This window comes from Zonotrichia leucophrys, chromosome 5, assembly GCF_028769735.1.
Source record: "Zonotrichia leucophrys gambelii isolate GWCS_2022_RI chromosome 5, RI_Zleu_2.0, whole genome shotgun sequence".
Taxonomy (NCBI): Eukaryota; Metazoa; Chordata; class Aves; order Passeriformes; family Passerellidae; genus Zonotrichia; species Zonotrichia leucophrys.
This window is the reverse complement of record NC_088175.1, coordinates 41,452,264-41,478,566: the sequence shown is the minus strand read 5'-3', so window position 1 is coordinate 41,478,566 and position 26,303 is coordinate 41,452,264. Positions and strand designations below refer to the sequence as shown.

The following is a 26,303-nucleotide window of genomic DNA, read 5'->3' as shown; positions in this document are numbered from 1 at the left end:
TTGAGTAGGATTTGAGACAGAAGATTTTCTCACAGGTCTTACAGCATTTGATGATGCTACAGCCCACATGTCTCTAATGTGATTATGTGAGAATTGCTTTGGGGCAGCAAGCATCCTTCTGTTCTGTTTGTCCCGTGCTTAGCACAAGGGGAAGCCAGCCTTGATGCCACAGTAATGCAGGCAATTATTCATACTCACCCCACCTTTTATTTGAAAGGAAAGTAGTCCTAGACCATATGGTTGAGGGCATGCATGCATCACCTTTGAAGATGCTCAGAAAATTGGAGGAGGATCAAAATAATGTAGAATATTGAGGGGTTTTATTCCTTTCATTTTTTATGTCAGTTCCTTGAGGTCACATGAATGGTTGTTGAACCAGTGATGCTGCATATATGCCACTGTGGTCCACATAATAAACCTCTCACCACTCACACTTAACATTGAGGAAGATGATGAATCAGTCACCCAAAGACCAAAAAGTGCTCTGCAAACTGTAGGGATGACCTGGTACCTGGAGAAGAGGAAAAACAGCCATTCAACCTCCCTGACCTTTCAGTCCTGTTCATACCAGGGTATGTGACTGTCTCTTGTTGATCTCACATCCCCCTACAGCACCCTGCTGCCTCCTCTTGCCTGCTCCAAACCTTCTCTGACCTTTTTCTCTGCTCACCCTCCATCCCTTCCTGACATTAAAAAGAGGAGCAGCCTTACCCACAGAACTTTCCCCAGACAAACGAACAGCAGGCTCATCAGTAGCTCCAGTCTGCATCCATGGGATTTCATTGTTCCTCCTGAGCCTGCAGGGAGGATGCTCTGCACAGCTGAGTTTGTCCAAGCCCTCTAGAAAAGCTGATGACAGCTGGCCATGGCTCTGCCTCTCCTGCAAACCTCTTAATCCCACAGGAGCATCACTCTCACCCTAGCACTGCCTCTGTTTCTTTGCAGCTTCTTGGGGAGAGATCTGGATCTCATCACAGGCAGCCGTAGCAGTAATAAAACCTTCTTTACTTTGGCAGGACACACCACCACTCCAGCAGCGATAAATCCTCAACCAGAGGGCAATTTGTCCTTTTTTAACCAATGCAGGCTTCAGAAGGATTAAGTTGGTCTCATGGAAACTGGACCTCCTCCAGTCTCAGAGACCTTTGGATGTGCAAGAAGTTGCCCCACATCAGACCAACCCACAGGGATGAGCACAGGGTGGGTGCCCCTACACTGGAGCCAAACCTGCCTGTGACGAGCTGAGTGAATTACCATCCTTTTTTCTTAGCTCAGCACTTTGTGGGTATGCTTAAGGCTTTTCCAGAGGATTTCCCTTCCCTTGCAGTTTCTGCTCACATGAACTTTTGTTCTACCCACTCCGTTTCCAGTATTCTGGGGATTGATTTCTCTGCTCCCCTTCCCCAGCGCCACAGCTGAACTGCCTGCTGCAGCAAGGCCACCTGCGCCAGGCTATGTCACTGTGGGGTGACACAGCGTGTCCTTGTGTCCTCACCCTCCCTGTGCATCCTCCTGAATGACCTGCAAGCTGTCCCTGCACGCCACCAGCTGCTCTCCATCATCACGTCCCTGGGGGGACTCTACTGCAGCACCCTAGAGCTGGGATTTCGAGCAGCTTCCAGAGTGTTAGCAATGGGAGGTAGCAAAGACATCCCTGCTCCTGGGCACAGCCAAATCCTCCCGGGCTCGGCCAGCCGTGGTGACACCCCCACCCCCTCCCCTAAAGCAGCCCCATGCCGTGCATCCTGCTGCCGGAGTGCTCCCACCCCTGCCTGCGCTGGGATTTGCTCCATGCCAGCAGGATCTATTACCTCACACACGGGATTTATCCCCTTTCCATTCATCCCCTCACCACCAGAGCCCGTTTTTCCCCACAGCATTGCATCATCACCACCTCCCCTTGTTAATTCCGCTCGTCCCCACGCACTCCTGCCACACTTATTGTAGTTTTTCACCCAGGTCCATAGCGGAGAGCCCGCAAACAAGGCTGCAGCGAGTCCTCGCTGCAAATGTCTCTGTGGGTGACACTGGGGGGAGCAGGGCCGAGCATCCCCCTCTGCTGCCCGGGGAAGCCGCTCGGCCGGGGCCCAGGAGGTGCCCTTCTCCAGCGGGGCGCTACCAGGATGCTCCAAGCAGGAGGTGACGTCCCAGTGGGGGGGACACGAGGAGAAGGGCTGAGACACAGAGGAGCTCTCCTGCGTGAAGCATGTTCGGGGGGAGACAGGGGGCTGCAGGTTGACCTTCCCATCCCCTAACTTCCTCCCTGCCCATCCCTGGTCCATGGGTGCCCCCCTCCCCGCCCTCCCCTCCTCCCTCAACTCCAGCGCCGAGGAAGCCGAGCCGGAGGCAGTGCTGAGCCGGATATGCAGCGACTCCCCGCATCCCTCCTTGTGAGTATCCCTCGCTCCTCCTGATGCCTTCGGAGGAGACCGATGAACGGACGGACGGGCAGCCAAATAGTCTCTCCTATTTGCAAAGCTAGGGTGGAGGGGAACTTCTTCTAATATCCCCCTTCCCCATCCTCTGTCTTCATCCCCTCTTCCCCTCCTCCCCTCTTCATCCCCTCTTCCCCTCCACCTCCTCAGCCACGATACCCTTAAAAAAAAAAAAGGTGGAGGGAGGGGGTATGGGAAACCTGCCGGCAGGTGGAAGGAACCGGGAAATGGAATCACCGTAAAGACTTGGACTCAGGGAAAAAAAATCCCCCCCAAAATGCCCACCCCCCTAAGGAAGGAGGGAGGGAGGGAGGGAGGCAGGGCGGAGGGGCGGGCTGCTCTGCCGCACCGGGAGACCCGCTCCGCCCGCAGCGAGCCACCGGCTCCCATCCCGGCATGGGACAGAAAGGAGAAGGCCCTGTCAGACCGACAGACAGGCGGGCGGGGAGGGATGCGGGGGGCTGCAGCGCGGCCGGCTGGCAACTCCCTCGCAGCCCCCCGGCGCCTCCCGAGTGTTTCTTTCTGCTTTTATTTGTCTCCTTTTTAAAAAAGGATGGTTTCCCCGGTGGTGGCTGGAAGGCGGGTCACGCAGGCCAGCGGGCAGCGGCGGGGGGAGCCGTGGCACAGGGGAGGGAGGGAGGGAGGGAGGGATGCTGCCCGCCCTGCCCGCGCCTCTGCCCCCGCCCGGGGCCGCGGCCGGCGGCAGCTCCGCGCCGAGGCGGCGGCGTCGTGGTCCCCGGGTGTAGCGGTGCTCCCTCCTCCCTCTCCTGCCTGCCCTACTCTCCTCCCTCTCTCCTCTGCCCACTCCCTCACTCCTCTCCCTGCTCTCTCCTCGCTCTCCCGGTCCCTCTCTGTCTCTCCTGCCTTCCCCCCACGTCTCCCCTTCTCTGCTCCTTCCCCCCTTTCTCTTTTACCCCTGCCCCCGGCCTTTCCATCCCCTCACCCCCATTTTTGACGGGGGGTTTTTGGCTTTGCCAGGGCAGAGCGCGGTGACGCCGCGGCAGCCACCACGGAGAGGACACAGGACCCCCCCCTGGGCCCGCCATGCCCCTTTGAGGGGGTGGCCTGGACCCCGAGACCCCCGCAGGGCCCCCCGCAGGGCTGCTTCGCCTGCATCGCCAAGCCCCCGGCTCTCCGGCAAGCTTCGCCCGTCCTGTCTCCCTCTTCTGCCGTTTATCTCATGGAGAGCAAGAGCTGCAAAGGGGACAGCCTGCGGCCAGCGGTCCCGTGCAAGCACTCGGTGGAGAAGAAGACGATGACCAACCCCACCACTGTCATCGAAATCTACCCCGACACCACCGAGGTGAACGACTACTATCTCTGGTCCATCTTCAACTTTGTATACCTCAACTTCTGCTGCCTCGGCTTCATCGCCTTGGCCTATTCATTGAAAGTGAGTGCCGAGCGCGGGGCTCGGGGTGCGGGGTGACCGGGCAGGGGGGAAGCCTTCGGGGGTTGTGCCTGATGTGAAACCCCACTTTGCCACCCAAATGAGAGGCTGCAGACAATGGGGATCGGGATGGGAAGAGCTGAGGAGCCTGGATGTTACTTCAGGTGGGGAAGAGGTGCTTTCACTTGCTCCAAGTACCCTCAGAGGCTCCTCTGTACCGCGGTGCAGGGTGACAGGCAGGGAACACAGGGCTACTTTGGCTGCACCTGCAGGCACGACGGCACTAGGTCCTTTATTTGGGATCCTGGCTGTTAGAGATCATCAGGATAGGACCCAGCAGCATTGGATGGTCAGGCAGGAACAGTAAGAAGCAGCCAGCCAGGATCAGCCGTCAGCTGGCAAGTTGCAGGGGGTAAGAAGCTTACAAAGTGCACGGCAATCCTGCCTGTTTCTTTCTTGCCCTCTCCGTAATTAAAACACCAGAACTCGTGGTCAGCTTCCCCCACCCCAAGCCCTGCAAATCCCAAAACAAGGCCTGGAGACCTGCCAGCATCATGGGAATGGTGAGAAGGTGGAAGAGAGTGCAGGGGGCTTCCCACAGTGTCAGGCTGGGGGGATAGAGAGCTGTGTTGTTGGAGAGGGCGATGGCGTGGAGCACAGCCCATGATGGGAATGGGACCAGGTTATTATTCCTGATAGCTGCAGGGGAGAGCAGCCCGGCAGGAATGGTGCCTGGTAAACAGGCAGCACCTTGGCAGCTGCCAGGAGAGAGGGGCCTGGGCTGCCCTCCCCTTCCCTGCCTGCCAGATGCAAAACTAACTGAATGGATGTGCAGAGAGCCCGGGGCGGCTGGGTGGCCCGGAGAGGAGCTGGCTGATTTGTTTTGGCAGGCAGCATTTAGAGGAAGGCCAGGGTGCAGACAGGCTTCGTCACAGAAGCAGATCAATTAACCCCATACAGCTCCTGTGAGCTGCACTGTGAGCACCCAGCACTGCAAGGAGGCTGCTCCCAGCACTGTCAGGGTCTCCATAAGAAAGGCTCCCTGCAGCTCCCTGTCTTGGGCTCACCGAGCACTGGCCTGGTGGTGCCTGCCTCAGTTTCTCATTCCCAAGATGGGAGATGAGCTCTCATCCATCGCCTGTGCAGGAGGCTCTGCTGCTGACTGGGTGAGGCACTTAATAATTTAAATCATCCTGGGGCAAAGCATCACCACAAGCAAAGGGCAAATCCAGCCAGCAGCAGGCTAGTATGAGTAGGGGGAGCAAGTCCCTTAACACCCCCCACACCTTGATCCAGCAAGGGAAGAAAACACTGGCTTCCTCCTTGTTTTTTTAAGCCTTTCCTTGTCTGTATTTGCCTTTAGCAATTGACATCTTGCCCGTGGAAGAGGCTACCATGGGTGTCTGGGTACATGTTTCCTTGCTGCTGCAGCAGTGAGGGCAGGACAGCCTGAGAACAGGGCTGACCCATCCTCTGGTGACCAGGTAGAGTGGTGTCTGCCACCCACAGAGGTTTTAGAGGCTAGACCCTTCACTATCCTTGACATGGGATGGAAGGGAGGGCAAAGCTCAGAAATAACCTGGGGCCTTGCACCGGGACACAGGTGTGGGCTTGGCATCTGTCTGCAAAGACCTAGAGGACACAAAGCATGAAAAAAAGAGGCAGTGGAGAGGGAAGGCAAATGGGCAACTTTGCTCCAAATCAGAGAAAAGAGAATAGAAGATGGCTGTCAAAAACCAGCCTTGGCTTTCGGGCTGAGAAGGCAGTAGCTGATGGGATGTAACCGCGGTACCCAAACAGAGGCAACGCTGAGCGGGTAGAAATAACTCTGCTCTGGTTTTGGAGCTCCCCAGTGGCTGTGACTCTGTGGCAGGGGGAAAATAGAAACATAATGTCCCTCAGAGGCAGAGGACAGAGCTAGCAAGTGGCTGAAGGGATGCCGAGTGCTCTCATGAGCTGCTCTTGGGGTGGGTGGTGAGAGGCAGAGCAGATGCTGGGGCAGTAGCAGGTCTGTCCTGGGGGAGACTGGGATGTTCAGAAAGGCAGCTGTGTTCCTTACCCACAGCTCCTGCAGGGATCTTCACAGCACCCTAGCCAGGCTGGGTGTTATGGTTATTTCTCCAGAAACATTTTTTCTTCTCTTTTACTGTCAATAATGTTTTTCCCAGAAGTTCAGAGAAAACAGGAGCAAGAAATGCCCTGGGACCAGATATCCCTTTAAACAGGGAGTTATCTTGTTCCTCTGCAATTAAATGTAAGGACATTTGAGCAGTAGGCACTTAAGTCTGGCCTTTCTAGGGACTGACTAAGGGGCAGTAGGAAGAAGAATGAAGCTGCACCTTCCTCTCCCTGAGCCTCTTCTGGGATCCCTGACACAGAGCCCTCAGCCAGTGGAACGCAGGTTTCCTCAAGAGCCATCAGTGCACTGATACCATCAAATGGTTCCTGGGGTTACACTTTGGGGTTACACCTAGCTTTTACACTTCCTTTAAATAACTGAAACATCTAGCAACTTCAGGAATTATCGTTTTCATTATCAGAAATAGTATTTTCAATTCCCTGTCATAAAGGTCACTTTCTTCTGACAGATTCATGCTGTTAATAAAGCAGTATCTCCTTTGTGACCCAAGTCCATGAGATGTTTCAGTGTATATCTTAGCACGCCCTAGCATTTCCTCTGGTTTCAGCAGCATAATGCCCACACTGGAAGACAGATATATCCTTGGTACACTTGAATATTACTGTGAAGCTGTCTCCTTCCTCATGCCCTATTTTATTGGTTTCAGCCACATCTGGGAAAATGGGCATGTCTGCCTGGTCTTTTGCATGCTAGCCTACAGCCTTCTAGATTCCTTTCTGCAGGGAAATGCTATTTCATGGTGACAACCATTTACTAAAAATGTCAAAAAACCCCACCCCAGCACCAAAGAATTTGTGAAGAAAGAAACACATGTTCTCAGGTGGGGGCAGAAACTGTGACATACCAGCCACGTTCTGTGTGTGGCAGGTGTCACAGCCAGGCACTCTGAACCGGAGTGTGGCAGCATGCCTCATCTTTATTTACCCCCATAGCAGGCCAGATCCTCAGCAAACACAGCTTGCTGGGCTACAGCGGGGTCACACAACTCACGGATCCCTCCAGGGGTCATTTCCAGCATGCCAGGCTTCTCAAGGTCAGTCTCCCAGAGTGCAAGCAAGGCACTTGCATCTAATCATGTGTGCTGCATGCTGGGGGAGGAGAGATCAACAAGGAAGTTAGAAAAGCCCTAAAGTAACCCTAACCCCAGCCCAGCACAGATAAAAGTATCACTCCAACACCAACGCTCTGGATTCAGTTGATTTTGATCAGAAGCAAATGTTGTGGTCTGATATTCAGCAGCTCCCTCCCTTCCCCTTTCCCAGCTCCAAGTGGTAATGAATGATGCATCAGTGCCTGGTGGCAGGAGATCTCACTTCAGTTGTTCAGAGCTTCGTCTCTGGAGACTGCTGGGGTGAGCCAAGTCCTCTGTACCCATTGTGCCACGAGGCAGTAGATCAGAAGAGCTGGGATCTGAGATGAGCTGCAGTGTGGATGCCTCGCTGTGGCTCTATAGAGATGAAGATGCCAAGGAGCTTTGCTGGCTTTTTAAGCCTCACCAGCAGCCCACAGCACTGCTTGCAGAGTTTTCTTGTCCCTTGAGGTCATGGAAACGTGCCAAGCTCTCTTGCCCACTCTCTGCCCAGCCCTTAGCACACAGCTGTGGGCACGACTGTTTGCCCTCCTCTCTTGTCACTTGTTGATCTTCCTTGTTTCGAGTGGAAGCACAAATCCACAGGTATTTATTAACCCTGAGAGGCTGCCTCACCCAGCCTCTCAGGCAGGCTCTCCTCCTGCTTTGTGGAAGGAGCAATGGTTTATGGACGTGGGTGAAAGGCAGGGGTGACAGTCCCGTGATGCCAGTGCCGCTGTGGTGGAGGCACGTGGGCTGGAGAGCTCTTGAGCAATTCACAGAGCAAATAAATCCAAGGATCGCCTCCAGAGCTCCTTCTGTGCAGGGACATGGAGCTCTGCACAGAAATGGGTTTACTGACAACCAGCTGTGGGCTTCCAGGCTGCCTTAAAAACAGCCTCATTAGACTCGTTATCAACAAACCATTTGTCTCCTTCTGCAAGCTGAGGCAGCACTTTTCACTAGAGCAGCAAGTTTGCTGCTCCCAAAAATGAGAGGGGCTGAGAGAGGGGAGGTGACTGCTGGGGGAGGGAATGGGGTGCTAAGAGCCAAGGGGAGCCCTTGGAGAGGAAGCAGAACGTAAAACCCCAAGGAAACAAAGGGCAGAGGATGGTGAGGAGAGGGAGGAGAGAAAGAACCCTTGGGCACTGACACACTGGTGGTGTGGGAGGCCACAGTGAGATGGAGATATTGGAAGATAAGGTGAGCAGCAGGGAGGTGACAGGCAAATAGGGATGGATGGATGGATGGATGGATGGATGGATGGATGGATGGATGGATGGATGGATGGATGGATGGATGGATGGATGGATGGATGTAAAGGCCACACCACCTTTTGTTGGTGGGAAAGGAGAGGAGAAAGGTATGCATGTTAGAGCACAAAAGCTGGCTGTGTTTCACATAAGGATAGGCATGGATGAAGAAATTGTGTAAGTTGCCAGCCTGGATCAGAGGTGAGCTCTGCCTTGTCCAAGGGGGATTTCCAAGGATGCCATCACATAGTGCTTAGAGGTGCCCAGGGAAACCCAAGTCAGCAGATGTAATTATCCTCACACTCCAGTCATCTCAGTGCAAAGCAGGGCCAAAAATTCCCATCTAGTTTTAGGCAAGAGAGAAGGGTCAAAGGGATGATGGGAAGAGCCTGTGGCTAAGAAAACACCACACCTTGGTCTGGGTGGGGGTTCAGCCTTGTGACCTTGAGGACCTGTCCCTCAGTATGTTTCATCTCTCTGGCTATGGAAAGAATTGGCTTCCAGGGCTCCCAGAAGCTTGTGCAGCAGCTGCCAGCACATTATGATGATGGTGGCCACAGGAGCATGAAAATAGGAAAAGCTGAAGCTGGGCTATAAGACAGACACCAGCATCTCCTTAAGGACAAAACAGGGAAGGAGCTGAAACATTTATCTGCTCTCCAGGAGAGCTCCTCCAGAGCCTGGCTCAGTTGCCACAGCAGGACATTAAACAGGGACATCTGGAAGCATCTAGGGGTGCAAAGCCATGCAGGGGGAGGCAAGGCTGCCCTGCAGAGATGTGGGAGGCTGGAGCTGTGAGTGGTGTGTAAGGAGAAACTCCTTCTCATTGCACTTTTATGCCATGAGGGCCCTTGCACTTCTCTGGTGCTTAGAGGCTCCATTTCAGTGTAAATGATTATGGGCAATCAGGGATGATTTTCATGAAGCCACAGGGGTTAGCAGGAGTGTGTGGGTGGAACCAGCTGGAGGTGCAGGGAGAGGAGGCAGCTGGGTGCCCTTTGGCAGGAGTCAAAGGCAGCCATCGTTTGGACTCAAACAACAGGAAAGGGAAGAGATAGAAGGGATAAAAGAAATGAACTGTGGGGAAATGGTGTCACTGGGGAGGGCAGCCCCAGGCACCCCTCGCCACAGCAGCAGCAGCAGTGTGACAGGAGCAGGGCCAAAGGGAGAGCCATGGGAAAGGCCAGGAGAGCTGCTGCTGAAGTGTGTCGTGGGAAAGGGCTAAAGCACCAGTCACGAGTGTGAGCCGGTGCCAGGTGGGGATGCTGCTGGGAGCACTGGAGAAGCCTGAGCCTGCAAATTAGGGTTGTAGGGCGCCGCAGGGAGAGGAGGAACGGGAGGTGAGGGGTAGGAGACAGCTCCTGGGGCCAAGAGGAACCGGCCTCACAAAGGTGGAGCGGCTCGGCTGCGGGAGGGCTGCAGGGCTCGGTGTGCCGGCCGTGCCGGTCTGCTGGAGCCAGCTCCGTCTGACAGCAAGCACTGACAGCAGAGGCCAGCGTGCCTGCGGCACAGAGCACCGGCACACGGTGCAGGAAGGGGCAAAAGGCATTTGCTCCATGTCGGTTTTGCCTGAGGCAGCCCCACCACTGGGAAGAGGGAAGCGTGTGAGAGCTTCAAAGAGTCTGCTGGGAGCGGCAAGCGGGATTTCTGGCCCGAATCCAGCACCTCTGGGGCTTCTCCCCAGTGCGGGAGGAGGTGCCAAATGTCTGCTGCTGCTGAGCCCAGGGGTTTTTGGGAGGATGTTAAACTTACTGAATAATTTCAAATGTGAGTCATCCCGGACATTCAGCTGACACAGAAAGGCATGTGGGCTCCCAAGCTGCCGGCTTGATGCTTTCCCAGAGATCATCTCCTCTGCTGAGAGCTCCAGCCAAGTGTGCCCCAAAGACACATGCAGTTTGTGACTGTCCCTCTTCCCAATCCCAGAAGGATGCTAGCTGAGCACTCCACAGCAGGGCAGTGGCCCCAGCTCCAGCTCGGGGCTCCAATGAGCAGGGCACATGAGAGGCCAAGGACATGGCACAGTTTGATTTAATACAAATGAAATACATTAAAAGTAGGCTCATTCTTTTTGCCTGTGTGCCTGCCAGCACCAGATCCTGTGGGTCCCATGCCAACAGCAGCTTCCTTCCCACAGTTCAGAAGATCAGGGGTTGCTTGTGCAGAGAGGTCCTCAGTGGTGTGATGGAGAGGAGGAATGTTGCTTGAGGGTCTGAAATGCAGTTTTGGAGGACCCATGAACCAGCACAGGTCAGTGAGAACAAGGGGTACAGCAGCCCTTCACCATGTCTAGCAGAAGGCTTTCAGGACAGCCCTGCAGGAGGAAGAGAGAAAAGTCTGTAAGATGTGGTCTGAATCTGTTGCAGTGTCTTTTTGGAAAGCTCCTAATCGATAAAAGCCTTTTAATATTCCTCGGTCTGACTCTGGTGCTGAATTTTGCAGCTTGCCACCCACATCTAGTGCCCAGCCAGCAGTGCCCAGCGGGGCTCTCACTGCTGGCAGCAGGGCAGGCCAAGGCTCACAGCCCCAGCACCCACAACCCCCCCCAAAGAGAGGGCAGGGGGGCAGGCCTGGGCACCCTGCTTGGATACAGGAGATGGATGAGGGGTCAAGTGTCCTGGTCCTTTTGTCCAGGTCCTTTTGTTCATTCTTATGGCTCCAGCTGCCTGAGTGTGCTGAGTGCTGGCCAAAGGGGCAGCCTGGGGACAGGAACATATCCCAGCTAGGAAACAGCGGAGTCTGAGCCCTCCTCTGCTGGGATCCAACTGCAGAGCTGCTGCTGGTGGTGGACAGTGCCATCAGCTGCCTGGCTGTGCCATCCCTGCCTGCCTGGCTGTGCGTCACTGCCTGGCTGTGCCATTGCTGCCTCGTAGTGCCACCTCTGCCTGCTCATAGCATCATTGCCTGGCTGTGCCATCTGCTGCTGTGCAATACCATCATTTCCCTACAGTGCCATGTGCTGCCTGGCTATGCCTTCTGCTGCCTGGCAGTGCCATCCACTGCCTGGCAGTGCCACATGCTGCCTGGTAATGCCATTGCTGCCTGGCTATGCCTTCTGCTGCCTGGCAGTGCCACATGCTGCTGCTAATGCCATTGCTGCCTGGCAGTGTCATCTGCTGCCTTGCAGTGCCATCTGCTGCCTGCTAGTGCTGTCACTAGTGCATCAGCAATGCCCGCTAGTGGCTTTGCTGCTGGCAGTGCCATGCACTGCCTGGCAGCCTGGGAGAGGTGGGGACAGGCCAGTGACATGGTCATGCACAATCATCGCCCACTGCAGAGCTGTCCCAAGGAAAGCCCATAAAATCCCATAAAAGCTGCGGGATAATGAAGGGAGCAGACTGTGCTGTCAGAATGGAAAGCTGCCTGTGGCAGAGATGCTACACAATCCGCATAAGACCTGCAAAAGGAAGGGAACTCATTAACCCAGGACTACTTAATATGCTGGAGGCTCGTGCACAGCCCTGGAGCTGCAGTAGGATGCTGTGCCAGCTTTCACCCGCTCGGCCCCTCAGTGCAGATGGAGGCACAGCGATACACACCAGACCTGCACCCTGGTGGGCTGGGTGGGCCCAGCCTGGCACTGCAGGGCCAGGGAGCTGTGACACAGTGGGAAGGAAGTGTGCTTTAGAGCCTGTGTGCCTGGGGGGTGCAATGGCATCTCAGTTCCTTTGTGCACCTTCAGGCTCCAAATGACACTGCCCCACTCCAGGGACCGTGGGCCCTGGTTTGCCTGGTTGGTAACAGCAATGGGTCACTCTTTCAGGTCCTCTCTGCTTCCAAGAATCTCCAGCCCACAAGTATTACAGTGCTTGGCTTCACAAGCTCAACCCATAGCAGAGATGGGGTGCAAACCTGACCTCAGGGTGTTTTATGGCACCCCAAGTGCTCAAACACGGAGGCCCAGCCCAGCCCTCACAGTGCACCTGTACAGGTAACCACGTACAGGTGCACTGGGTTTTGTGGCTGTTGCTTGAAACAAGTCATGCCTTTCATACATGTTGCAATTCCTTTATTTAATTATCTTTTGTCTCAGGTCCGGGATAAGAAACTCCTCAATGACTTAAATGGAGCAGTTGAAGATGCCAAGACAGCCCGGCTTTTTAACATCACCAGCTCAGCCCTTGCCACCTTCTGCATCATCCTTATCTTCATCTTCCTGCGATACCCTCTCACTGACTACTGAGTGAGGCCAACAGCAGCTGCTGCCGCCAAAATGCCTCTATGCCAGAAGTGTCTGCAGTTTCTTGTAGCAAGGACACACAAATCAAGCCAACCACTACACCTTGATTGCCAAAAAAAAAAAAATAAGGTCAATTAAATACATAAATAAATGTTAAATCAGTTTATCAGCCCAGCTGAGCATACCTTTCTTGCCCTGAAATGGTATGTGAACAGCTGAAGGAGAGGGTCTCACTCTTACACATGTACAGGAAAAAAAATAGACCAAGAAATATTTGTTTTATGGCCAACAAGCTGTGTGAAAAGAGCGTGCAAAGCCCAGAGCTACGCACACTTAGTGGCAGACAGCTGAGCTCTGGGAACCAGTGGGGTCCTGTGGAGCTGGAGACACATGCAGTGATGGATGGGGATCATGGCAGGGTTGGCTTACAACATATCAGGTGTGTTCAGACCGCCCCACCACCCTCAGCTTGTGGGGGTTTCTTTTCCTCTTTTTGTCTCTTGAATTTCATCCACTGGTTCAAACAACTCCCAACCCCTGGAGAGCTGAAGTGTTAGGAAGTTTATGCTGGGGAGCCCCAAAGCCTCCAGAGAAACCCCAAGGTGTTAAAGGGCAGGTTTCTCCTTGGGATCTCCCAGCAGTGCTGAGAAGGAAGGCACCTTCTGGAGAACTCGCCTACGCCACCTAATTGGAGTGCTACTGTATTTCTGTAAACAGTCAATAAAAAGATACCTCTGATATGTGATGCTGCTGGGTTAATTCCTTCCTTGGCAGGGCTGGTGTCCTGGTCTCTATGGGCTGGAAAGAGAAAATGCTAATGTCCCCAGCAGCTGCTGGAGAGATTTAAAGCAGGAGTGAGTGAGGGATGCTGCTGCAGGTCGGGGCCGCACGCAGCCGTGAAGGAGAGCGCAGCCCCGGATTGAGGAGCAGAGACCTCGGTGACTCCTGGCTGGAAGATCTATGGCAAGCAGGCAGAGGCAGCCAAGCGGCCAGGGCCCCCTCCCCTGCTAGGAACAACGCTGAAGAGGGAAATAAATCACTGCAGTCTGACCCTGCTGCTACTGCAGCACTTCCCAGGGTCATTATGAAGAGGCAGATTTCGGAGAGTACGTGTGTTTGCCACTGAAACAGGCGGGAGCTCAGAGCCCTGCCCAATACTGCCTGCAGCTGCCTGTCACACTGCAAATCAGCACACCCTGACTTGAAAACACCCATAAATGAATGACAAGACCAGGACTAAAATACAGCCTATCAGCCCCTCTGACCCTTCATCTCATCTCATATGCCACAGCTGCCTCATCTTTTTCCAGCTGTAAGATGAACTCATGCCAAGGGGCAGCAATCACTGCAGACCAGCCATGGAGCTGGGAGAAGGCATCAGGATCCACCTTTGCACTCACCCTGAAAGCAGAGGTGAAGCAAGAGATGGGGAATGCAAACAGGCTGTCATGGGACACTTCATCATCTGCTGAGTGCATGGTTTAATCAGCAGGCTGTCTCTGGGCTGTGCCATAGTGAGATGTGGGGACAGATCATGAAGATGCTTCCCTGAAAGCATCATGTGATGCCACCTTCTTCCTGTCTAGGTCTCCACACCTTCATCCTGTCCCAGGCTTCATTTATCAGGGGAGCTATGGGCAGAAAGAGCTGCAGTCCTCTCTGCCTCCCACTCACTGGAGAGCATTTCCACACCAGATCAATCAGGGATCTGTTTGGCAGCGAAGTTTCAGATGGCAGTGCAGTGTATGATGCACTGAAAGTATCTCAGCCATGAACAGCTCTATGATCCCTCATTCAGAGGTCAGTACTCTTCCCAGCCTCTCTTGGTTACTTCTTGCTGCCTTCCCTGTAGCAATACCTGAGGGGTCACGGCTGTAGGCATTTCCATCCTAAGAAATGTAGGGGCTGTAGCCAGCCCTTGTCCCAGGCTGAGGAAGGAGGTGACATGTCACGATGGCAATGCCCCCAAAGAGGGTACAGCCAAAATGATTCACATTGCACCACCCTGAACTGGCACATTAAATCCACTGGGACAGTGCTACCTCAGGCACGGCCCAGACCAGGCATCCCAGGATGCTCCAAGGTGAGGAGAGGCACAGAGATGAAGTTGTATCCCCTTTCCCTCCCCCTGTACCTGCACCAAGCTCACGTTGGCTGTGTCTGAGGCCTTGGTTTGATATCCTTCCCCATCACACCTCAAGCTCTGCAGCTCAAACACAAGTGCAGCTGGGTGGGCTCGGGGGATAACTCAGACAGGGTCACACTATGTACAGTGCCAGGGGTTCCAAGCTGCAGGTTCAGATCCCTGTGGGACCAGTGGCATCTCTTGCAATAATGAGTGCATTCCTTCCCATGAGCTGGGACTCATGTCAGCCACATTGCAAATGCTTTTGCACTCAGAGGCCACCCCCAGCTCTAGGAAATCTTGCAGGGACAATGCCACTGTCCCCATCTCCTGAGCTACACAGGAGAGAGCCGCCCTGCTTGGCGTGCAGGCATGGGGCTGTTCAGATAAAGGCAGAACTGACACAAAACTGGAAGTGACCCAAAGCCAGCCTTTTCTACATTTAACAAGTGTGACAAATGAGTTATCATCATCCCTTCCCCTGACGGACTGTCTTATCTGCAGGAAAATGGATGCTGGTTTAATGAACCAGGGGGAATATTGAACTGACTCAGCAGCACGTTTTGCATCTGTAACCCATCAGAGATGGAGAGAGAGGGTTACTATTAGCAGCCATCATGTTTATTGTTTGTTACCCTTGTCGTAGGAGGTGAAATTGCTGCAGAGGTTGGAGGTGCACCCAGACACACCATGGACAAGAACAGGGTAGCAAGAAGGATGCTCAGCATCATGCTCAGCTCCACCACAGCCCTCGCCTTGGCTCCACCGGCAGCTCTGGGCTGTGGGGCAGCAAAACTCCTCTGCTCTCCCTTCCTCTCTCTTAGTGTTTCCCCTTTAATGGAGTCCCTCCAAACCCACAGCAGAAGGAAAGCACCTCCAAAACAGGGGAAATAAGGGGCACCCGTAGATTTCCAATCTTTTAGGGGAGAAAAAAAAAATTATTCATGCATGGGTCTTCCGAGTGAAGCAACATCAAGGTATTCAGCATTCATTTCTCATCTTGTCAGTGTCAGGGAACCCCAAATTGAGGCAGCAAAACTACATCCCCATATACTGTCAGGCAAGTGCATCCCAGATTGCACCAACTGTGCTGTTAAGCGAAAGAAAGGACTTTTTTGATTTTGAGGGAGCAAGGGAAAGAAAAGCAGCAGCCAAATCCGACAGGTCCTCTAATTGCCTTTTTTTTTTTAATTTTGCAAGAAAATTCTGGAAGTTCGGGTTTTGCCAAGGCTGACACCCGCCGCGGCAGAAGGCAGGCTTTCAGGAGCTGCTTCTCTGCCTTTTCACTTCTGCCACTCACAACGCCGCGCCGCGCTCTCCAAATCGCACTTTTTTTTGGCTGCGAAGCCGCAGCCTCTGTTGCGCTCCGCGGCGGGAAGGAAAACTGTGAGGAGGGGGTGGAAGGGAGGAACAGCCGAACGCAGCTTGAGAAGCATCTTTTGAGATGGGGAAGAACTGACGGCCACGTTGCCATTTAAAGATTTAATTGTGCTCCTTCGGGAGCCTGACAGCTTGATGAGGATTGCTTTTTGGTTTTTGTTGAGCTCGGGGGGAGCGATTGTTCCCTGTTAGGCGACATCGTGCAATTCTGCCTAAAACACCTGCGCTGGTTTTGTGTCCCTGGTAGCTGAAAGGCGTTCAAAGGGGCGAGATTGGGGAAAGGCCAGCGAGGCTGGTGAGGGTCACCTCGTACGGAGAGGAGATGCTCGGGGCCGGGGCTCGTTCAGCCCCGCGATGGATGGCTGCGGGGGCAGCCTGGGGGCAGCGCCAGCGGCCGGGAGGAGGTGCCGGGGCAGGGAGCGGCGTGTCCGGGCCGGGCAGGGGCTGCCGGGCTGCGGCCCGCAGGCAGAGGGCTCTCTCGCACCGCGGCTGCAGCCGCCGGCAGCACGGCCCATCGCCGGCAGCCGGGAGCTGTGCCCCAGCAAGGAGCGCGGTCCATCCACGCTTCTCCGGGACCCCCGAGCTAACAGCCCCAGCCGCGGGCTGGCGCTGGATTGTGCAGGAAGCAGCTGTGAACTCAGGGTGGCTCCTAAAAGCAGCCAGAGCGGGTCCCCGTCCCTCCGCAGGGATGTGCCCTCCGTGCCAGCCGGGAGGTGTGCGTCAGGCACGGACACGGGGCACACTCACCCTCCACGCTGGCAGGGAAGGGTGGCCGGGAGCCAGGCAGGGCAGGAGCAAACCCTGCCGTGCCTACGCGAGTCTCGGTGCCCGCCGAGCCTCTGCCCCCGCTGCCACGCCGGGCTCGGGGATCCCTCCTGGGCACAAGGGCCACCAAGGCAGTGTGCAGACAGCAGCCCATCGAGTCCTAGCTGGGGTGAACTGGATTGGGTTTGGCTGGTAAACACTACCCACATTTCTCCTTTAGTAATAAACATGAGATGGAGCTCATTGAGGTAAGGACACCCGCCGGTTCCTCTGCCTGGGATGAGCTGCCAGGCAGAGCACGGTGAGTCAGGCCTGGAGCAGCCATCGACCTGGATACCCAAATTAACTGTCAGAGAGAGATGCAAATGGCAACCTCTATTCTGCTCTGGGGTGTGTAATCCTCCCGCAAAGCTGACTATGCTGTAGCATCACAGCCCTGTTCCCAGGTGCTCCATGGGCCAGGGGGCAGAGTTATGCTGCCAGCAAGTAGCAACCCTCACCTCCCTTCCCAGCCATGTGCTGATGTTCTGGGTGACCTTACCAAAGCCCTTTCATCCCCTTTTCCCCCTCCAACACTGTCCCATAGGTTGATGTCTTCTCAAAGGCAGAACTGCAGCCTTGCTGAGAGCCACCAGGTTCTGGGACCTTGGCACTGTGGGTGTCCTGTGATGGGTACAGCTGCAGGAGTGCCCAGCTATGGCTGGCAAACACAGGGGAGAGCTGGCCACTGATGGAGCTGCCCCTTCCCTCCTGTCCATGCCCTCATCCATGCACAGGTTGGACACTGAAGAGTGCCTGGCTCTGCAGGCAGACCACGGCGGTGCACAGCCCTGCCGGGGGGAGGAGGGGGAGGCACAGATGGCAGCAGATGCTCTCATCAGTGAAAATGATTGAAGCAAAACAAAAAAAACCCTAGCAACTGGTGAGCAGCCTAACAAAAACTAGCACAGGGGTACAGAGAAAGGGTCTGGAGCTGACAGACCCTTGCATGGAGCCTAGCTCCATGCTGCCTTCTGGCCCAGGGTAATGTTTTTCCTGTCTCCAGCTCACAAAGAAGAAAGACTATGCCTTGTCCCAGAGCACTGGGCAGTGATTATTGTTTAAGATTTGGATACATTAAAATGAAATCATTTGGTTTCTCTCCCATTCCCTTGTCCCTATCCTCTCTCTTGTCCTTTTCCCTCTGCCTTCAAATAAGTGAATATGACCCCTGATAGCTTGTAAGCACATCTAAGCCCCTCGTCCACCCTCACTACCCATGGCAAGTCTTAATGAGGGCCAACATGGCACACCATTTCAGCACTGGGGGCAAAGGAGCAGGAACGCTTCCTGCACCTGAGAGTGTTACTGTAAAGCAGCTCCTCTGTTGTGACAGCCTCGTGCCTGTGCAAAGGTCCTGCTCCTGCACCCCTCCCATCCCCTGACTTTGACCCATCGTGCCAGCACGCAGCAGCCATGCCCCATGTTTGGCACATGTCCACGCTCCTGCCCAGCTTTCCTCCAGTGTGCCAGGCCAGAGGGAATCAGAGGGACTTTATTCACTGTATGATGATTTACTTTTCCTTTTCCCCTTTGGCAGGAGTGCCTTGTGGCACAGTCAGAGCTACAGAATGAATGCTTCTGCAGCATGTGCTGAGCTGAATGGCACAGCACGCAGCCCTCCAGCCTGCTCCTTCTGCGATTAATTGCATGGGAGCTGCTCCTGCGCCGTGCACACACCGCCCTGCACGCTGCCAGGGCTGGGCCACGCGGCACACAGGCAGATTCTCCTGTTGGGAAAATGGAGACAGATCCAGGGCAGCCCCTGTGTGAGAAACACACCTGCCTGGTGATGCTGTAAGTGTCTTTTGCTGCTTAAGCGTGTCAGCTCTCTTCACTATGAGTGACACCATTTGGGGCTTTGCAGGAAGAAGGTGGCGTGCACAGGGATCTGTGTGTCCATCCCAGACACGAGGTGGGAGAGCTGGGACAGCATGGACAGGCACCAGAGACGGGAATGATGCCCTTCTCAAAGTGGATGTGGAGTTCACCACACCAACACATTTCTTTATGAACAGAACAGGGGATGCAAAGCCTGACAAGCCCCTTCCTCCAGCACCACACTGTGCCCCACTCCAGGACGTCACAGCAAGGGTAACATGCAAGCACGTGGTGGAACCCACCAAGGCTGGAAGAAGCAGAGCCGTTCCAGCCCCAGGCTGACTCTGGCCTCAGCTATCAGCACAGTTTTGAGGTGCCAATACCCCCTGCAATGGGAACACAGCGTCTTGTGCCAGCCCTGCTGAGCGAGGGTGATGGGATGTTGGCTCAGCCAGTGGTGCAAGCAACTGCATCTAAATAACTAGGATAGGTTAAAAAAATATTATTTGGCCATTTAAAGAAATTGCAAGTTGACAAAAGTCTCTCTTTTTTTGATGGATAAGAAAGTTGGTTTGGCAGCAATTCCTTTTTCCTAGTTTTAGTTTCCTTCATGATCAGGTTCCAATTTTAATCCCTGCAGGATGCATGCACAAGGCTCTGCTGCACTCTTCTGCACTTGGCCTGCCATGGCAATTAGGGGGCCTGGAAAACGTTTTAGCAAGAACTATTACGTGTACAAGCATAACTTGCATTTGAAACACGTAGCTGGGATGCAATCTATCTTTGGATGTGCCTGAAATCTGGGAGAGGAAAAACCTGAGCGGGGTGAATTAATTTTTAAGTGCTTTACCTGAAACAGAGTGCTTTCCTTTATCCATAAGCACCTTGCTGTGTAATTTTTGCTCAGCTGGTGATGGCTGTGACGAGAGGGGGGTGTGATGGTCCTGGGGCTGAGACAATAGATTCACATCTGGTGGATGGAGCTTAGAGACGAGGCTGCTTTGTTCTGCCTGCCTTACCATTACAGCATTGCCCTGGCTCTCCCAGCTTAATTTCCCCTGGGGAAAACAGGGGTGATAGGGATGACCCGAGCCATGCAGAGCTGACCAGGTGTGCTCGCAGCGCTGCCCTCGCTCGGGCTGGCTGCCCACTTCCATGCAGCCGTGGGCCCGCACCCAAGCGCCAGAATATCAGGTTGAGCAGGACTGGGATCCAAACAGGGTTAGCTCCCAGCTTTGGGAGGCAGGTAGGTTTTGCAAGCCTCAGCTGACGCCTGCTCCCGGCCCCTGCGATCCCGGGAGCAGTTTAGCAGCAGTGAATCATTTGTTTTGGTTTCTCCCCACCAGGCGCTTGGCGGCAGCGCCTCTCGCAGAAGCAGTGGGCGTGGGAGAGATGCAGGCTCGTGGGCTGGAGCCACTCCCGTGGCCGTGAGAACCCGTGTCCCGCTGGTCCCCAGCCCGCTGGAGCTGCTCCTCCTGTTTGCTGCCAGTGGGGATTTGTGTGGGGCAAATCTCCTGTGTCCGCATCAGCCAGGGATGCAGCAGGGGCACCCACGGATTAGCTGGGGAGAGCTTGCCAGGGATGAAGGCTCAAGAGGGAGCTCAGCTTGGTCCCTTGCTGGAATGTACAGTTCAAGGGTGTCCCTCAGGACACTCCATCCTCATCACCTCCCCATCCCTTGCCTGCTGCAAACTCGACGTACCTCTTACATCTGCTTCCCACTCTCTCCCCTGTGCCATGCCACTGGACAGACAGGGAACAATCTTCCTGACAGCTCATCTGGGATGTGCCAGGTCCAGTATTGGAAACATTGATTTTAACTGGAGTTTGGAAAAAAAACTGTTTAAGTCCTCTTCCTTCAGCAGATTTTGTGAGCTCATGGCTCTCTGCCTAGATAACAGCTTTTATGAGGAAGCTTTGGGATTTTCAGGCTCATTCCTTTCCCCCTCTTTTTTCCTGCTTTGCTCAAGAAAAGGAGTGTTGGGTAGGGGAGGAAACAGCCCGAAGCTGAGGTAAGAGAAGGTTTCCCCAGGTTTTCTCTGGTTTTCCCCATCTGGGTGCTTTGCATGGCCACAAGGAGGGATCTGGGCAGGAAAACCAGCAGGAAAGGCTCTGTTCCAGCCATGCCGGTCATGCTGCTGCTCCAGCTACCACCAGGACCAAGTGTTCCCATGCCACTAAAGCAGCGAGTGCCCATGCTACCCCTGCATCTTGCCACTCATTATGATAACTGGGCTGAAACCCATGAGTTTAGGTAGAATATCTCTCATTTTGTAAAAGTTTCCCTGCTGACAGCTTTGGGTGAGCTGATTTTCTGCGCTTAGGAGAAGGGCATGAACTCAGCGTTGCTTATGCAATGGGGAGACTTTTTAGCATGCCCGGGTTTTATACCTCTGGTACTTTATGAGAAATGACATTTCTGGGAAAGATTTTGCCGCCAGTTACTGTGGGAGCTCGACGTTCCTGAGCAAGCTGCCGGCCGCGTGTCTGGAGACATGAGAGTTAATTTTAAAACATCCGGCATCCGTATCGGCAGGGAGGAAGGTTCCCTTCATTTCCTAAGAACCAGCAAAACCTAAGCTCCTAAACCCTAATCCCTCTCTAAGCTGGAGCTGCCACGCCAGGGCCAAGGGCAGAGAAGAGCCCCTGCCGTGTAACCAGGCCAGTTCTTTGGCAAACCCGCAGCAGGATGGGGAGCTCTGAGCTCCAGGATGGGGATGGAGCCCACTCCATCCATCCAGAAACTGACCCGTGGGACAGACTCCTCCTGCTTTTTGGTCACACTTCACCATGCCGCCCTCCAAGACCGCGCTGTCCCTACGCCTGTCCTTCTGCAGCTTGGGCACCCCATGGTGGATGAGTCCCGTGGGGCGCCCCGCAGGTCCCGGCTGCTCCAGCTCAGCAGGCAGAGGGGTGACAGGCGGCAGGGATGGCCCAGCTGCGGGAGCGCTCTCGGCTCAGCCTCCCAGCGCCAGGCAGCCCGGGAACCATCCGTGACCCAGAACCGCACGGCAGCGCGCTCTCTGCCAGGAGCGGCGCGGCTCGGGGGTGTCCCAGGCTGGCGGGTGCCCCCGGTTAGAGCCCGGCCCGCTCTGCCCCGGCCCCCGAGCCCTCAGCGGCGCCAGCCCCGGGGCGCAGCGCCCGCTCCCTGCGCGCCGCTCCGCGCCCGCGGGGCTGACGTCACCCTGCCCTGCGCCGCCCGCGCTGATTGGCTGCGGGTGACGTCAACGCTGTCTCTTTTTTTTTTTTTCCCCCTTCTTCTTTTTTTTTTTTTTTTTTTCCCTTTCCCCCGTCCCCCCCCCGCTCGCTCCCGAGGCATGACCTCATCGCCGGCGCATTCCCGGCGGCGCGCGGAGCGGCGCGGAGCAGCGCGGAGCAGCGCGGAGCGGGCCCCCCCCGCCCGCCCCTCAGGGCATGCGGGCCCTGCGGCGCCGGCAGCGGCCGCGCCAGCGGACAGCCCGCGGAGCGGAGCGGGGCGGCCGCCGAGCCCGCCGCGCCGGGTCAGTGCGCGTCCCGCCGCGTCCGCGCCGTGGCCGTGCGGGACGGGGCCCTGCGCCCCGGGGCAGGCGGGGAGGGGGCGCGGGGGACGGTGCGGGGCGCCCGCGCAGTGTGGGGAGCGGAGCCGGCATCGCGCCCTGAGGCGGCGGGCAGCGCGGCAGCATGTGCCCGTGTATGTGCGTGTGTGTGCAGTGGAACAGCGCTTCGCGGCCGTGAGCGCTGGAACGGCTCCGGTGCGAGCGAGAATGATGCGTGTGAAGTGCCGGGGCTGGGAAGGGAGCAGCCCCACGGCGGGGATTGGGGAAAGAAGCGGGGGCTGGGGGGGGGGGTGGGGGGTGGGCTGGCGCTCCGCGGCCGCGCATGTCGGGGATGCTGCGCTTGTTTTCGGGCGGGGGGGCGCTGGAAATCCCACCCTGCCTCGGCGGTGCGCGCTTGCCGGGCGGCCGTGGTGCAGGTGAGGAGGGGGCTCGGGAAGCTCCGCGGAATCGCCGCTGTCCTGCCGGGCCTGGGGTCGCGGGTGGAGGGGCTTTCTGGCGGGGCTGAGGGCTGGTGTTTGGGGAAGCGGTGTTAACAGCGCTGTGGTTTTTCTGATGATGAAAGAGGTTGGAGTGTCGCCCTGTGTCCTTGGCGTTTAAACGAAGCCGGCATGTGTTCAGCAGCGGGGGTTTTCATGCAAGACTTCGTTGCTGCGGCTCCAAAGGCGCTGCTCGCGATTAACGAGTTAAGCTGCTCGTTTATAAAAATCCACTGCACCTCCCCTAATGTGCCTGGACCGATTGATCACCCCCCACACATCCTCAATCATTATATAGTGGTAAATGTTGCTTTCTGTGCTGAGCGTTGTTTGTTTTTAAAGATTCCTGTTTATTTCCCTTATTGATAAATAAGTTCCTTCTCCTTCCTGCTCCCCCCTCCCTTTTCTCCTCCCCCAGAATTAAATTCCTGAGCAACAGCAAAAGCTGATGTCAGTGCTTCAGCTTGCATTGGGGGAGCTCTGTGCACAGGTCAGTAATTTGCGGTTTCGTTGGAAGGAGGTACGCGGTGCAGTGCTGTTCTGATAGGGATATTTGGATTTTTCTAGGCATGGATGCGTTTATCCCTCGGATTGCGGTAGCTATCCACAGCTCCCTGCTGGGAGCTAGGTGCTGCATAAGCATATGTGGGAGAGACCATCCCTGTCCCAAGCAGCTGGCGATGACGAATGCGTTGGGAATGGTTGCCAGAGGTTCCATCTCCCTGTGATCTGGGCGAGTAAGGCAGACCCTCTCCCGCAGGAAAGGGCGAGGATATCCGAGCAGGTAGCGCTGAGGATTGCACCTGGCAGTGCAGGGGCCATGATAACCTTGAGAGCAGCTTGCCCGTGGAGCGGTGTTTGACATTGGCTTGCATTGTCTCATCCCCCCGCGCTGAGGCAAGGGCTGGGGGCACGGCTGCCTGCGCCCAAAGGCAGCTGTGGGGACCTTTGTTTTCGGGAGGAATCGGTGCTTTTGGGTCTGGCCCTGCCTCTGTGTGCCTCTGCTGGCGCTGTCGGAGGGCGGCTGTGCCGGGAGGACTCTCTCTGCAGAAGAGGTTTGTTGGGGTTTGGGTCTGCATGGCGGCTCCTGCACTCGCTTTGATTTTGCTTGTAACAGCTCCCGAAACGAAATAAGCTGTGCCACCAAGAAAATCCTCCTGGGCATAGCGTATTTGGGATTTTAAAACACCCTCAAGGACTTTGCCGGTGTCTCGTCCCAAATTTTGCATGGCACAGCCACAGTGGCAGAGCCTGGATGTGCAGGATTGTCTAAATGGCTGGGACAAGAGTAGACAGGCGAGAGTGTAGCAGCACAGGGATGCCCACATGCCTCTTTGCAATGGCAGCACGCAGATATTCCTGCCCTTGGTCTATTGGCAGCACAATTGAGAGGCTCAAACCTGAGGCTGGAAGGTTTCCAAGCAGAGATGTCAGCAGCTCACACCAAAAGTCTTCTAACCCAACAGACTGTCCTCCCATGGCTTTCAGTTGTCCTTGCTTAGACATAAGGCAAGGAGAACCTGGATCTAGCATTGTTCTTTGAAGTCTATCCTCAGCTAAGCTTGGGAGAGCTGAGCAAAGTGGCCAGAGTCCTTAGGAGCATTCACTGGAGACTCTGCATGGAGATTATTCCTGCAAATACTGCACCATGTTTGTCTGCAGTGTGTTTTTGCTGGGTGCCAGGTACCTCACTGAGAAAGCCACCAAGCCTTTGGAGAGCTTATATTCACCTAATATTAAATGCAACGTCACTTTTACTACAAAAACACCCCCGAGGGCTGGGTAGGACTAAGCAGTATTGTCTGTCCCGTGCTGCCAAATTGGATTTAAGAGGTGGGAGAAAACTCTTTTCTCTCCTGTGCAACCCTGTTCTCCCCTAGGAAATCTCCACATGCTGGAAACTCCCCAAAGGCTGGAAATCCATTGTGCCTCTGGATTTGTGAAGTGACTTCTCTTGGCATGAGTATGAGTGAGTCCCCATTCCATCCCTACCCCATACCTCTGCATCAGCTGCTGTAATCTGCATGTGGGATGAGGGTTTTTCCTCTTTGGATTTGCTTCCTTGCATTTAAACAAGGCTTTTCTTGGGGATCAGAGGTTCATTTCTGTGGTGCACAGCTCAGCTCCCAAAGCCCTGGGCACAGTCAGGTGCAGAGCATGTTCACACTATCCAGGATGGGAGGAGGAAAAGGAGGTGCTCCAGCATTTGGCAGCCCTGATTTATGGTGCAGGCTCATAGGACACTGCCATCATACTGAAACTGTGCCAGCAAACTGAATCTGGTGGAGAAGGAGGTGATGAAGAGAAGGAGCTTGTGGCTGCTGACCCCTCTTTCCCACTAGGACTGCCAGGGAGAGTCTGTAGCCTGTTTTACCCTCTGCCATGTGTTTCACGGCAGCGTTAAGGGGGAGGTGGTTGCAGAAATTCCCAGGTGCACACGGTCTCTGGGTCTCCTTGCACTCTTTTCCTTGCTGCTATGCAGTGAAACTCCTGCAGCCAGAGCGGCAATGCAGTCATACTGTGGGGAAAGCTTTGACACTCCTCTGCATCCCCATGCCCTCTGGGTTTTAAAACCTGTTTTTCAAGCCTTACATTTCTTCTCTGAAGATACACCTGTCCCGCCTGATGCCAGTGGGAAGGAGCACCTGACATAATTGGAAGGGAGATGAGTGGCCTGGGAGCATTCATCAGATAAGAAGCTAAACAAGCTCTGTGCTCAAGATTTTCTCAAGCTTGCTCAGGAGACCTGGGTGTACTTCAGGATTATAAGGCAGCCAGGGGAGTGTGAGGGAGGCTAAAAACTGACTGTGCCAGGATGCCGTGCACTGCTAGTTTCAGGGCTGCTGTCAAAGCCAGGCAGAGCTTGTGGTGTGATCAGTGGTAGAGCAGGCTCCTGCAGGGACAGTGAGTGCTGTAGTGCACCCCAGTGATGGCTTTGCCTGCTCATCTGATGGAGGGGGAGACCGTGACATGTGTCCCACCCCCATGGCACAGTTGTTGTGCCAGAAGTGGGCCAGAGCTGAGACCATGGTGGAACATACCAAACTCTGGTCATGGTCAGTGCCTTGGTCACCCTGTCTCCTCTTTAGTGTGAGGACATGGAGAGGAAAACATCTCTTTCTCTTCTGAGAGATGTTTCTAGACTTTTTGCCCCAAACCTTTGGGTCCATGCTGTCCAAGACACTCCTTTGGTTCTCAACAATCTCCTTTCAAGAAAGGAGATTAAGAGTAAGGTGGGCTATGCTGGGGTACTGTGCACAGCACAGAGCTCTGCTCAGACTGTGCTGCAGACTGCCATGACTCCTGTAGGATGGCCAGCTCCACTTCTCTGCTATTTGGATCTTCCTCTGGGGCTTTCTAGACCCAGCTGGACAAGTTAATCTAGGCTGATGTGCAGGAGGCTTCTTTCCTTGCTTTGCCCAGGGCTTCTGTGGGGTTGGTTGTGGTGCTTTGGATCTCCAGTTTCCCAAAGCAATGGGTATTGTTTGCATGATGTCATGGAAGGATCAGCATTTCAGAAAAAAGGTGAAGTGGTAGCACAGGCTGGGTTCAGAGGAGAACCTGGAGGTGCTCACTGGAAGCTGATCCAGTACATAGAGTCTCCTGTTGTAAACAGGACAGAAATGTAGGGGCTGTGTGCACTAAGCCTAAACTTAAGAGACTCCCAGGAACCTATCTGGGGCCAGAAATCCTT

At 55.0% G+C, this 26,303-nt stretch overlaps 2 protein-coding genes across 5 annotated transcripts in view; both read left to right on the top strand.

Moving 5' to 3' along the window:
- The first annotated feature begins 1,835 nt into the window (after positions 1 to 1,835).
- IFITM10 (interferon induced transmembrane protein 10) lies at positions 1,836 to 13,212 on the top strand. The gene is made up of 3 exons (XM_064714035.1): positions 1,836 to 2,390; positions 3,414 to 3,828; positions 12,321 to 13,212. The coding sequence occupies exons 1-3, from the start codon at positions 2,281 to 2,283 to the stop codon at positions 12,468 to 12,470; spliced, it is 675 nt and encodes a 224-aa protein (XP_064570105.1). The 5' UTR covers positions 1,836 to 2,280; the 3' UTR covers positions 12,471 to 13,212.
- An 8,730-nt stretch (positions 13,213 to 21,942) lies between these two features.
- The window catches only part of DUSP8 (dual specificity phosphatase 8), a 44,913-nt gene continuing 40,552 nt past the window's right edge, over positions 21,943 to 26,303 (top strand). Inside the window, exon 1 of one of the 4 annotated variants that reach the window (XM_064714752.1) lies at positions 21,943 to 22,097. The gene's annotated coding sequence lies outside the window, so the exon portion shown is untranslated. Of the gene's footprint in view, positions 22,098 to 22,472; positions 22,550 to 22,642; positions 23,100 to 23,124; positions 23,394 to 26,303 lie in introns of those variants that run through there. The other 3 variants (XM_064714753.1, XM_064714754.1, XM_064714755.1) reach the window with 3 other exon arrangements.

Bases quoted from the DNA above. Each gene is read 5' to 3' on its own strand.
- IFITM10 (XM_064714035.1), top strand. From the start codon at position 2,281: ATGGGTGCCCCCCTCCCCGCCCTCCCCTCCTCCCTCAACTCCAGCGCC. The intron at 2,391-3,413 runs GTGAGTATCCCT...TGGCTTTGCCAG, and splicing joins GACTCCCCGCATCCCTCCTT to GGCAGAGCGCGGTGACGCCG. The intron at 3,829-12,320 runs GTGAGTGCCGAG...CTTTTGTCTCAG, and splicing joins CCTTGGCCTATTCATTGAAA to GTCCGGGATAAGAAACTCCT.